The 12,143-nt window shown below is 42.5% G+C and overlaps 1 protein-coding gene across 3 annotated transcripts; it reads right to left on the bottom strand.

The window, feature by feature from the left end:
• Window positions 1-1,555: 1,555 nt before the first annotated feature.
• Window positions 1,556-11,650, bottom strand: tbl1xr1b (TBL1X/Y related 1b). 3 transcript variants are annotated; one of them, XM_058395937.1, is made up of 16 exons: window positions 11,421-11,650; window positions 9,317-9,388; window positions 8,613-8,713; window positions 8,234-8,379; window positions 7,360-7,567; window positions 6,950-7,082; window positions 6,706-6,847; window positions 5,937-6,000; window positions 5,619-5,716; window positions 5,473-5,533; window positions 5,242-5,363; window positions 5,073-5,147; window positions 4,791-4,918; window positions 4,459-4,624; window positions 4,260-4,361; window positions 1,557-3,258 (listed from the first exon to the last, which is right to left on the bottom strand). In XM_058395937.1, exons 3-16 carry the CDS (start codon window positions 8,668-8,670, stop codon window positions 3,232-3,234), a joined length of 1,530 nt encoding a protein of 509 aa, XP_058251920.1. In that variant the 5' UTR covers window positions 8,671-8,713; window positions 9,317-9,388; window positions 11,421-11,650; the 3' UTR covers window positions 1,557-3,231. The 3 variants fall into 3 exon arrangements, with proteins under 3 accessions (XP_058251921.1, XP_058251922.1, XP_058251920.1); XM_058395938.1 differs by lacking the exon at window positions 8,613-8,713 and having other exon boundaries at window positions 1,556-3,258; XM_058395939.1 differs by lacking the exons at window positions 9,317-9,388; window positions 11,421-11,650 and having other exon boundaries at window positions 1,556-3,258; window positions 8,613-8,670.
• Between the last annotated feature and the right edge of the window lie 493 nt (window positions 11,651-12,143).

The following is a 12,143-nucleotide window of genomic DNA, read 5'->3' as shown; positions in this document are numbered from 1 at the left end:
TGAGCACCTAGAGTCGACTCGCAAACGTGAATGTATCATCTTATTTTTCGCTGTACCATTTTCACACAACTTGCATGGCCACAGTGTGTGTGTGTGTGTGTGTGTGTGAGTGAAAGAATGCTGTCGCACAAGCGGACGCCTTCCGGCGATAGAATCGTGCATTCACACGATCAGGTTCTCACGTGTTGTTCAATGAGTCGACTCTTTGAGTCGGCTCTATAATATGAACACTGACAGGCGACTCGCGTAAATTTCTTTCTTGTCTGTTTCTTTCTTTCATTTTTTCTTTTGTCAGTGGTCACACTATTTGCATAGCCACACACACCCACACACTACAATCCCGTACTGCATTCACACTAGAAGGCAGCGATGTACTTTGAGTGTTTGAGAGTTCTAAGAATGTGGAGAAAATGCTGTCCTACCAACGGATGCATTCACACTCACTCTCTCTCTCACACACACACACACAATAATCCTGTATTCAAACTGGTGCTGAATCGTTCGTGGATGAGTCGATTCTCCTAGATGAATTGGAGATTTGGAGTTTGTTTTTCTTTCTTTAGTTGCCTTTCCCACTTCCTCTGTATTTAAATAGACCTGATACAATACTACTGTTAAATTTTGTTATATGAAGGAGTAAAATTTGATGAGTGAGTCCAGACCGAGTCGACTCTCACACATGAGCCGAGTCAAATAAAATGACTCATGTCATTTCCCAGCACCTTTGAATTAAAACCAAACGCCGTTGACTCAGAATGAATGACATTATGAGAAATTATTCAGTTATGAGTTTGTTCCTCAATTCAAGTTTTTTTTTCCTCATTTCTAATGGGACACTTCTCAATTTCCCTTCTCTATACAAATCAAATCTTTTGTATTTATACAATCAATCTCAGTCAGATTTCATTTCAAATCACAGTGATGACAGCAAGTACTGAAAATCCAGCACCGAGGATAACCAATAAGTGGATATAAATACATTTCAGGGTGAAGGTTTTTTCCTTTAAGGCAGAACCCAACACTGGCTTTAAACCATTCAATGCAAATAGTCCGGCTGCTTTGCATGAATTTAGATGACAATTCCCGTCCCTGTGGTTCAGAGATAGAATCCTCCAAGAGATCTTTTACACACACCTTTTGTCAGTGGATTTCTTGCAGTAAATTTCATCATAGTTTTTCTGTTCCTTGATTAGTCGATGTTGCGAGAGAGGAAGAGAGAGCTGGCTTGTCTGGAGGTTACAGGCAGGTGACCAGCAGCAATCATAGGGGTCCAAACACTTTTTTTTTTTGAAAGTGTGTTTAATACTAAATGGTCAACTAGATGGACAAAATGTTAAAAAATTCAATTAAACAACTCTGATGCTTTTCAAGATCCCCATCAATCAACCCTTAATGAGAGTGGGTGGAGCTAAAGGATGCAAGGATAAAAAAAATAAATACTCACAAATGACACTATTATCAAAATATATTTTATTCTGGACTTTTTTTTTTTTTTACTTTCTCTCCATGTGATCTGACTCAAAAAAAAAAAAAAATCACAAAAAGTCAAATCAACTTTGCAAGAAAGTGAGCGGGGGGGGGGGGGAACCAACAGGGAGGGAATATTTTAGGTCAAAAAATGACACAAAGTGAAGTGAAGGAAAGGGGGGGAAAAAGAGAGCGAGAGAGAGAGAGGGTTCGAGTGAGTTGAACAGGTATTTATTTACATGGTCCACGATTTTTTTTTATTTTTTATTTTTTATTTTAAACGATATGCCCTGTATTTGAAAAATGTTTTAATTTTTTTTTTATGTATTTTTTTTTAGATATTTTTTTTTTTTCCGCGCAGATGACTACAAACAAAGCAGAATTACAAAAAGATTCCAAAAAAGAGTACAAAAAAAAAACAAACACGGCGAGGCGAGGAGCGCCGAGCCCGGAAAGGAGGATTCGCCGTAAAAAAGCGTGTCTTTAAAACCAAAAACGTTATAAAATACCATTCCACTGTCATAGACAATATAATAAATAGGCGTCTTTATGGTACAATCTATGTAGTATCGATTAGTTCAAGCAAGCATCAAAATACTCATCTCTTTACAAAAATTTTAGCCACATTCTGGACGGAAAAAAAAAAAATAAAAGAAAGAAAGAAAAAAAAATCAAGCGAATTATGATTCGACGAAATAACGTGAAGAGTCGTAGTAGGCGAAAATACTCGGGATGCCAAAAGTGTTGGAGACGAGCATCCTAGAGAACTTAGTTAACGTTCAAGTCAATACACGTGATACAAAAAAAAAAGAAAAAAAAAAAAAAGGCGCATCCAGAATTAAGTGCTCGGACGGATTTCTTTGCGTTCTTTGCATCCATCTAAAGTGCAGGAAAGAAACGTCTCCGCAGTCCGTCCTTTCGCTTCTGGAGTTTAAAAAAGAAAAAAAAAAAAAAATAACCTATGACTGTCTAATGGTATTTTATAAAAGAAACTCGGATGGTTGTTCTTAAGAACTTCGGACGAGAACCATCTTTTCGGCTTTCAGATGAACACCGGGGCGCAAATTCCACGTCGTCATCGGAGATGTAGTTGTAGTCGCGTTCACGTTTATAAAAAAAAAAAACAAAAAAAACAACTCCAACCTTTTAGTACGCAAACCGAATTTACTCTGATTTAGAGATCATTCATTCATGACCACTAATCACTGTGGACCTGTGAACTTTTTTTCCGGGAAGAAGCCACGAAACCCGAACTGTGTTGACTGTTACAGCTAGCCAGGGACACGGAGATCAGACACAAACGTCGTCTTGGCGATAATTTCGTTAAGTCTCTTAGGAACCGACTCACTTGTTTTGTCTAGCCGTTAACGTTGCATAGCTGGTGTGTGTGTGTGTGTGTGTATATATATATACATACATACATACATACACACACACATATATATACACACAATAAGCCGTTCAATACGCTGAATCGTTATCGCTGACCTAATGGCCTTCATCAGACTGATTAAAAAAAATCAAACCGCTTCGTGTTCAGTGTGTTATCAGGACACTTTCTGCTGCTCGCATCACCGAGGATGTAAATCTGTCGCAGACTGACTCTTGATATGGCGGAAAGGGGGAAGTGAATCTATAATAACAAAAAAAGAAAAAAAATTGGATCCTGGGGGCGTGGATGATTTTATTGGTCGTGTGAGGAGAGTCTGTGGATTTGGCGAGCTGCACATTCTTTGTCGATGCATGGCGTCCCCCTTGGCAGAGTCATTTCCGCAAGTCTAATACACAAACCTGGAACGCAGATAAAGCAGCCGTGAGTTCAATTCCGTCATCTGTTAGTGGGTCATCAGTGGGCTATTCCTTAACATCAGCGCTAATTGGATTTATAAAGTAAACTATTTGAGCTATAAAGTGTAAATATAAATATAGCTGCAAGAGGAGCCAAGCACTTTCACTCCCAACAACATAACAGAAAGTCCATCAGCACTTGTTGCCATGGAGATATATATTTGATTGCCAATTTGCCAATGAGCAAGAAGCTCCTTGGTAAACATTTTGTGTTATGTGGATAAACATACACTGATCAGGCACAACATTATGACCACCTGCCTAATATTGTGCTGGTCCCGCTTGTGCTGCCAAAACAGCACCAAGATGTTAGCAGCAGTCTTCCCTTTAAGACAGGACTTAAAGGACACTTTTGATAGATACTGACCACTGCAGACCGGGAACACCCCACAAGAGCTTCAGTTTTGGAGATGCTCTGATCCAGTGGTGTAGCCATCACAATTTGGCGCTTTTGGTCAAACTCGCTCAAATCCTTACGCTTGACCATTTTTCCTGCTTCTAACACATCAACTTTGAGGACAAGATGTTGACTTGCTGCCTAATATATCCCACCCACTAACAGGTGCCATGATGAGGAGATCATCGGTCTTATTCACTTCACCTCTCACTGCTCAGAATATTATGCCTGATGCCTGCGTATAAAAAAGTGCTGCTGAAAAATGGCCTCACTTCCTGTTCGGCAAGCGAATTTGCTGTCAAATTCGGTTGGGAATTATAGACACAGCATCCTGAGTTAACTTGATAACACTGCAAATATAGAATCACATTTTGCCCCTGAGGTGGAGTTGGAGTGCCTGAGGACTGTACATAAACTAACTGGTGTATAGAGAGAGTTCTGTGGACTTCCATAAGCCTGGATAATAATCATAATAAGAAGAGGAATGTACGCTATGTACGATTATAATAAGGTGTCTACATAACTATAGTAAAATATCAAGACATACCGATCCGTCTGATGCGCTCGCTCCCACTTTATCACCGGTGGAGTTCCAGCACACCTCGAAGATCCCGCCTGTCCCTCTGTAGCTGTTTACAAGAGCGCCGCTCTGTGGGCACATGAGGAAACACATGGTCAGAAAATCAGTAAAGGATAAAGGTTTTAACCTGGAATCCAGAGAGTTGTGTTTGCGTGGTTGTGGTCACCTGTGTGTTCCAGATGTGCACACATTTATCGAAGGAGCCGCTGGCGAGGTGGCGGCCGTCCGGGCTGAAAGCTACGCTGTAGACGGGCTCCTGGTGCCGTGTCAGAGTGTGTACGCAGACACCACGCTCGGCGTCCCACAGCCGCACCGTAGAGTCGAATGACGCGCTGCAAGAGGAAAAGGATCCGGGAAGAAGCTTAGTCACATGCATTGAGAGAGAGAGAGAGAGAGAGAGAGATACAGAGAGGAGTGATACAGCGAGAGAGACAGATAGAAAAGAGAGAGATACAGAGAATACAGTGCTTTATAATTTCATGTGTTAGGAGTGTGTACCTGGCCAGCATGAGATTGGCGTTGGGGTTGTTGGTTCCAGGTCCGGTGGGACTCCATTTGATGGTGTAAATCTCTTTGCTGTGGGCCTGCAGGTCATGAACGCACGTGTCCTGCTTCATGCTCCAAAGCTGGAAAGAAACAGAATTATGAACCAGACCCAGAGAACAGTTACACAGAACACAAGGTGACTGTGTGTGATGTATTAGAAAGACTACACAGAATGGATATGCAGGACTAAAATGAGTACGACACACTAAGCAGGTTGTTTATATAGAAAGTCACCTTTAGCGTCATATCGTCGGAGCAGGAGGCCAGGAGGCTGCCGGTGGGATCCCACTTGATTGCGTTCACTTCGTTCTACGAAAGCGAGTGCATGAAGAAATAAGGAACTGCATCACATAGGCATGAGTTTAAAAAATAAAAATAAAAAAAAAAAGCCATAAAGCATTACCGTGTGACCCTGGAATGTTTTGACCGGCCGGTCCTGGCCCAGTTTACACACATGGATGCACATGTCTGTGCTGCAGGAGGCGAACGTGTTATTGCTCTGCCAGTCCACGTCAAGAGCGGGAGCTAGACACGTGAAAAATGTGAGAAAATAAATGAATAGATACATAAAATGTGCATATATAATGAAAGTAAAAACATTAATACTAAAAATGCAATCCATGAAGCAGCTCACCTGAGTGGAATGGAAACTGCTGCTTGGCTTCTCCGGTGTGTGCATCCCAAATAATTGTGGTCTGAAAGGAAAACAGCCTTGTTTGCTTAAAGCACACAGAGCATCCAATCATTTGGAAAGTCGGACCATGGAGCAAACAGAGTTACCTTATCGACACCGGCGCTGAGGATAAAGTTGCCTTTCTTGTTCCACTTGAGAGCAAATATAGGTCCCTTGTGTTGGCCTAGAGTACTGGCAAGGTTACCTAAGAGGATGTATGAGGTTTATTATAGGGTCTGAGTAATAAGAAAAAAACCTGTCAGCCAAGCGGCAGTGAGAAATGAGGGTTTAATATTAATTAGAAAACGACGACCAATGTAATGAATAAAAATCTCCCAAAGTGACATTTACAGGAAGGTTACTAATAAACTGACTCTGTGTTTTAAAGTAGAGAGCCGCTGTGGAGAAGAGAAATGGAGACCTACCATCTTTAGTCCATATTCTGGCAAAACCGTCGTAGGAGCCGGTGGCTAGCAGTGAACCCTCACTCTGGAGAAAGAGAGAGAGATACAAAGAAGAGATTAGCAGAAGAAAAACAGAAGAGAGACACCAAGAGAAATACAGTGTGCGTGTGTCAGAGAGAGAGAGAGAGAGAGGGAGAGAGACACAGACAGGAGAGATACAGAATGAAAGAAAGAAAGTGAGTAGAGAGGGACAGAAAGAGAGACAGTGAGAGAGAGACAGATACAGAGGGAAGAGATACAGTGAGACAGATACAGACTGGAGAGATACAGAGAGACAGTGAGAAAGACAGATACAAAGAGGAGAGATACAGAAAAAGAAAGAGACAGTGAGAGAGACAGATGCAGAGGGAAGAGATACAGTGAGAGAGACAGTAAGTGAGAAAGAGATACAGATGAGAGAGTTACAGAGAGAGAGGAAGTGGAGGGAGGCAGAGACAGTTAATAAGAAACAGATTAATGATGCTGTTAAAGACTTGGCTATTAAAGCTGAATCTGGCACAGTGTGTGACTAAGTGTGAGGTGGAGAGAGAGAGAGGAGCGAGAGAGACACATTTGGTCCGTTTCCAGAGAATATGAATTACTGCAACTTCCATTAACTTAAATTAGTTTTTTTTTTTTTTTTTAAATGAAGGTTCTATTAACGACGTGCTCCTTTTCCTCTTTCAGAAACAGAAGGGAAAAGATATGTTGAGACAAACGAGCAGAGGTCATGCTGCGGTGCATCTCTCACATTCCAGTCCAGTGAGGTGACGTCTTTGTTGCTCGGCACGTCCTGGCCTCCTTCACGGATGCAGTGGCGCAGCACCAGCTGGGTGGAGCCTCCTGAGCTGCTCTCGCTCAGGTTCCAGATCCTCGCCGTCGAGTCTCCAGACCTAAACACACACACACACAAAGTGAGAACACACACTCGGGCACTAACACATTACAGTATCACTAGAAAAAGATACAAGCTTGTCTAAATGGGTGTTACTGACCCTGACGCGAGCAGGTCGCTGACCGGATTCCAGGCACAGATGAAAACCTCAGACTCGTGTCCACGCAGCACCATGGCCTTATGGGCCGGGATCTCCACCGCCCGGTCCACCTCCATCATGTCCGAATGGTGATCTGCCAGGAACAAGGAGAACACACTGACAAGTGCCCAAGAGGCAAATCCAAAAGCTAGCATGATCCTTAGACCCCTGCTAATCTGCAGTCACTTCCTGTTTACTGACTACTACACAAATATTTGTTTTATCCATGCAAATACTTAAAAGAAACTATCTACAAGAAAGATTTGCAAAAAATCACTTTTCCTAGAGTTGAATGCAGGAGATGATTAAAATGGAGAGCTTTAGCACCACCATCAGGACCTGAGCATTACTTCCCATGTGGTATATCTTACTAGATAAGACGTGCCCGCCATTCTCCTCTCCGTTCGCAGCGCTCTCTCCGTTCTTGGTCCCGGCGCTGCCTGCTGTCCCCGGTATGGCCTGTTGCTGCTGTGCTAGCTTGTCGCGGTACACCTGCTGACGTGTCTGCACCACATCGGGCATCACGGCGTCGATGAGGGACAGAGACTCGATCGGGCGGCCGTCGAAGAGCGTGCCATCCTGAGGATATAGAGTTAGGTTACAATACTGTGCTGCTTATCTACTAAGTAGAAAACACACTATTCTTTAATAATCAGATAAACCTAGACCTCAAACATGTTACATAACATTATGACTACCTGCCTAATATTGTGTTGGTGCTGCCAAAACAGCCCTGACCCGTCCTGCACTGTGTATTCTGACCCCTTTCTATCAGAACCAGCATTAACTTCTTCAGCAATTTGAGCAACAGTAGCTCATCTGTTGGATCGGATCACACGGGCCAGCCTTCGATCCCCACGTGCATCAATGAGCCTTGACCGCCCATGACCCTGTCACCAGTTCACCACTGTTCCTTCCTTGGACCACTTTTGATAGATACTGACCACTGCAGACCAGGAACACCCCACAAGATCACTGATCCAGTGGTCTAGCCATCACAATTTGGTGCTTTTGGTCAAACTCGCTCAAATCCTTACGCTTGTCCTGCTTCTAACACATCAACTTTGAGGACAAAATGCTGACTTGCTGCCTAATATATCCCACCCACTAACAGGGGCCATGATGAGGAGATCATCAGTCTTATTCACTTCACCTGGCACTGCTTAGAATGTTATGCCTGATCAGTGCACATGATCCGTGCTATTTATTTATCATTACACGGTTTGACGCAGAAGCAAAACTCACCTCGTTGATGCTGACCTCGGCCTCGACATACTGCAGGCCCTTCTGGATGATGGAGATGAGCGCTGCGGGGGGAACGAGTGCACCGTTGATGTTCGACTGGCTGATGTGGCTCTCTATGCCAAACGTGAACGCTGAGTGAGAGAATCCTGCAAAAATAGATGTGTGTATGTGTGTGTTTATATATTTATTTATTTGAATTGCGTGAGTTCATTCATACTAACTATAATTCACGACTGTACTACTGAAATCCAGACAGTACACCAAACCTACAGACCATGCGTGTAAGAGAAAGTTCCGGCAATGACACGGTTTATTACATGGCTTCCCTGTTTGTAAAGCAAAGCCTTTCAGCATGGTGTCCAAAACGTAACCCCCTTACCCGACTCCTGTAGATATCTGTACACCAGGAAGTTGACCTCATCGCTGCTTATGCTCATTTTGGATCCTGGCTAAACCAAGACGTCAGGGCGAGAGAGAAGCCTGTGGGAATTATTCCAAAAATCATTACTGGAAAATATAAAACTCGATATTACCGATGCTGCGATAGATATTGTGATACGGAAATGACCACTAACAAATCGCAACGTTTCCATGAACGTCTGCTGAGGTCAGGTTAGAAAAGTGCTGACATTTTCAGCCTGGTTGTATATGAAACAGACCCGAGTTTGTTACACTTTATATTTAGTGAAGGTTTGAATCCGCCTCTCAGGTTTCCGCATTCCTTCATCAGCTGAAGGTGCATGAGACGACGTCTACAAAACTCCGTATAAAGATCAAGAGCTTTCACACATCAACAGCGGAAGTTATTTTGACTCACTTCTACACCAGGAACATAATGTATAATCTATAACAATGATAATCGTCTAAATCTCAACTTTCCCTGAGCTGAGGTGTTTGTTCACTTTTAAGCTTATTTATTTTAATGAACTCACTTTTTTCCCCCCAAACGTTGAGAGATTTTTATATATAGAATTCTTTGTTGTTTATAGTTTTAGGATTAAATCTGCTCGATAAATGAGATTTGACGAGTGAAGGTATGACAGTGTGTGTGTGTGTGTGTGTGTGTGTGTGTGTGTAACTCACCATGAGATCAGAGGTTGGATCAGACGCTCACACACGTGCGATCCATCGGGAAGCCTGCAGGAATTCTTCAACCTGATTGGTGAAACACACAAAAACAGAAAGATAAAGTTAAATCTATCATATACATAAACTTGAAAAGGAGAAATATTGTGCATTAAAAAAATAACAGACTAAAAACATCCTAAAGTCTCGAAGCTCATGACAGGGGCCTGTTTTATGAAGTGAGGCATATTAGCGGTTTATTATATGACACCTCGAACGCCGTACTGTTGTGCTGAGTCAGGGACGAGCCCGTGTTAACGATCTACAGCTACGTGAGTCCGAGCACGCGGTCGGATCGGAAACTGAGGAACGCACGCTTTCACACGGAGAAGGAGCGAAGGATTTTAAGAAAGGAGAGAGTTTAGAAAAAAAAAGACGTGATGATAAATGAGGGAGAGTAAGGGGTTAGGGAAAGACATGGATATGTATCAAGAAAGAAAGAAAGAAAAGAGGGACAAGGTGAGGAAAAGGATGTGTGGTGTGATGGACAGAAATGAAGAAAAAAAAATGGAGGAGGACGTGAAGAACGGGAAAGTCCGAATCAGTAAAGAGAGGAGCAAGGGAGGAAAAGAAACAGAAAGAGAAAAAGAGAGCAAAATCAGGGAAAGGGGAGTGTGGAGAGAAACATGAGGGGAAAATGTTATGGAAAAAGAGAGAGAGAGAGAGAGAGAGAGAGAGAGAGAGCGAGCATGAGAGAGAGACAGGAAAAAGAAAGAGAGAATGAGAGGAAAAAGAGAAAGAGTGAGAAAGAGAGAGGGGGGAATGACAGAGAGAGAGAGAGAGAGAGAGAGAGAGAGAGAGAGAGAGAGAGAGAGAGAGAGAGAGGGGAAAAAGAAAGAGAGAGAATGACAGGAGAGAGAGAGAGATTAGAAACAAAACATCAGTTCTGAGAGCATGACAAGTGTCTGAGTTTACAAACATCACGTCCTGCTTTGGTCACGTGCTCCACCACTAAACAACTAAAAGTGATGAGAGAATAAATAAACAAACACACGAAAAAACAACAAGATGCTGAAGGTCGCGTCCCAAATCACTCCCACGTGGGGAGAGAAAGTGCTCAGAGTGACACACGCCGTTAAAGTAGTGCACTTGATAGGGAACGTGGAGCAAATTGGGATACGGCCACGTTTTCAACACACTCCCATTAAAAAAAAAACATTTAAAAAGGGAATAACAAAAACAACGTGCGCGTGAGATATTATACGTAATATATAACTGATGGAATTTTCGAGAACAGTTAGAAAAGTTAGCTGAGACACACTGGAGCTAACTTAGCTAGCAAGCGAAACCGGCGACACGGCTAGTTCAGTTGTTTATCTATTTAAAGTCAAATTGTGTTTACGTTTGAGTATTTTTATGTTTACTTATGCTAATTATTTACTGTTTTACTCCCCAGTCGCACGTTTAACACGAAGCAGTTAGCTAGCTAGCCTTCTGCAAAGCCGGCTCTGCAAAAGTAGTCCACTAGCTAATGCTAGGCTAACTCCCAATCCCTACTAGTTCACTACATAGGGTGTAAGAAAAACCGTTACTTCAAAACTTTGCACTGATCTTAAATGCTAAGTTTGTTTAGCATATCGTTACATTTTTCTGTTTAATGCGAAAGAGAGAAAAGAAAAGAATAAAAACAAACACAACTCGCATAACACCCCCCCCATCCCCCGCTACGGCTCAATCCTATACATCTCCTCTCTACACTATATAGTGCATGAAAACTAAAATGGCGTCGACTAGGAATGTAGTGCACTACACATGCTAAACCGCGCCGTTTAGGACGCGGCCCTAAGGATACAGCCTCTCCTGCACATGCTACGGTTAGCACCAGCTTTCAATGTGACCCGCTGCTAAGTTTTGGACGCAAACTCAAACCTCCAGAGTGAAGGCGCAGTCTCTAAAACAAAGCTTAAAACATGCCAAGTGAAAATGCACGACGGATTATTAGCCAGTTTAACACGCAGAAAATAAACAAGTAAACAAAACCGCGCCACGGCTGTGCTAGCTAGCTAGCTAGCTAGTTAGCGATTAGGCCTCGCGCACTTTGTGCTAACTTGAAAGTGCTTACGTTGAGATCCTGGGTCACGCGCCGGTTTTTTAAAATCCAGACGTCGCACGAGATCTTGTTTGTTTGTTTTTTTTTCTCTTAAATTCCAACAGCGTGTTTTGTTTGTTTGTTTGTTTGTGCAGGATTAATGAACATGTCCCGGTTTAATGTGTGTGTAATGGGGGGAGTAATGAGACTTTTCAGAAAGTCGTATGGAGCAAGCTAGTCGGCTCAGAGGAAGCAAAACCGACGTCACCAGCTCAGTGACCTTCCGGGCGCAAATGAGGCGGAAACTGCGCGCGCGCGCCACATTGTACCGTGCGTGCTGTTGTGTAGCGTGGCAGAATAGTGTGCACGCTGTTTAATCGTTCATTTACACATAAACTTTCATTTTAAGTTTAAAATCGCGTGCAACAACAACACCGCTCGCTATTGTGAATAGATTTTAACATACAACGATATTTTAATATGTTAAAAATGATTCAAGTCTTTATTTTTAAGATCATATTTAAACTATTCCCGCCCGAGTTGACGAAGCTCCGCCCCCTGCATCTATGGCAACCCACACGGTGTCTGTAAAAATAGGAAGCGCCTCCGAACACAAACAAACATTTCGTACCGGAAGTAACATTTTTTACACACTTTCGCTATTTTTATTTTTTATCATGTACATACATCCCAATGTATTTTTACAAGAATAAAACAAATCGACAATTGGATATTTAAACATCGATTGGTTAATAA

Source organism: Hemibagrus wyckioides, linkage group LG07 (genome assembly GCF_019097595.1).
Source record: "Hemibagrus wyckioides isolate EC202008001 linkage group LG07, SWU_Hwy_1.0, whole genome shotgun sequence".
NCBI lineage: Eukaryota > Metazoa > Chordata > Actinopteri > Siluriformes > Bagridae > Hemibagrus > Hemibagrus wyckioides.
Note: the sequence above shows the minus strand (reverse complement) of the source record. Positions and strands in the feature narration are given on the sequence as shown.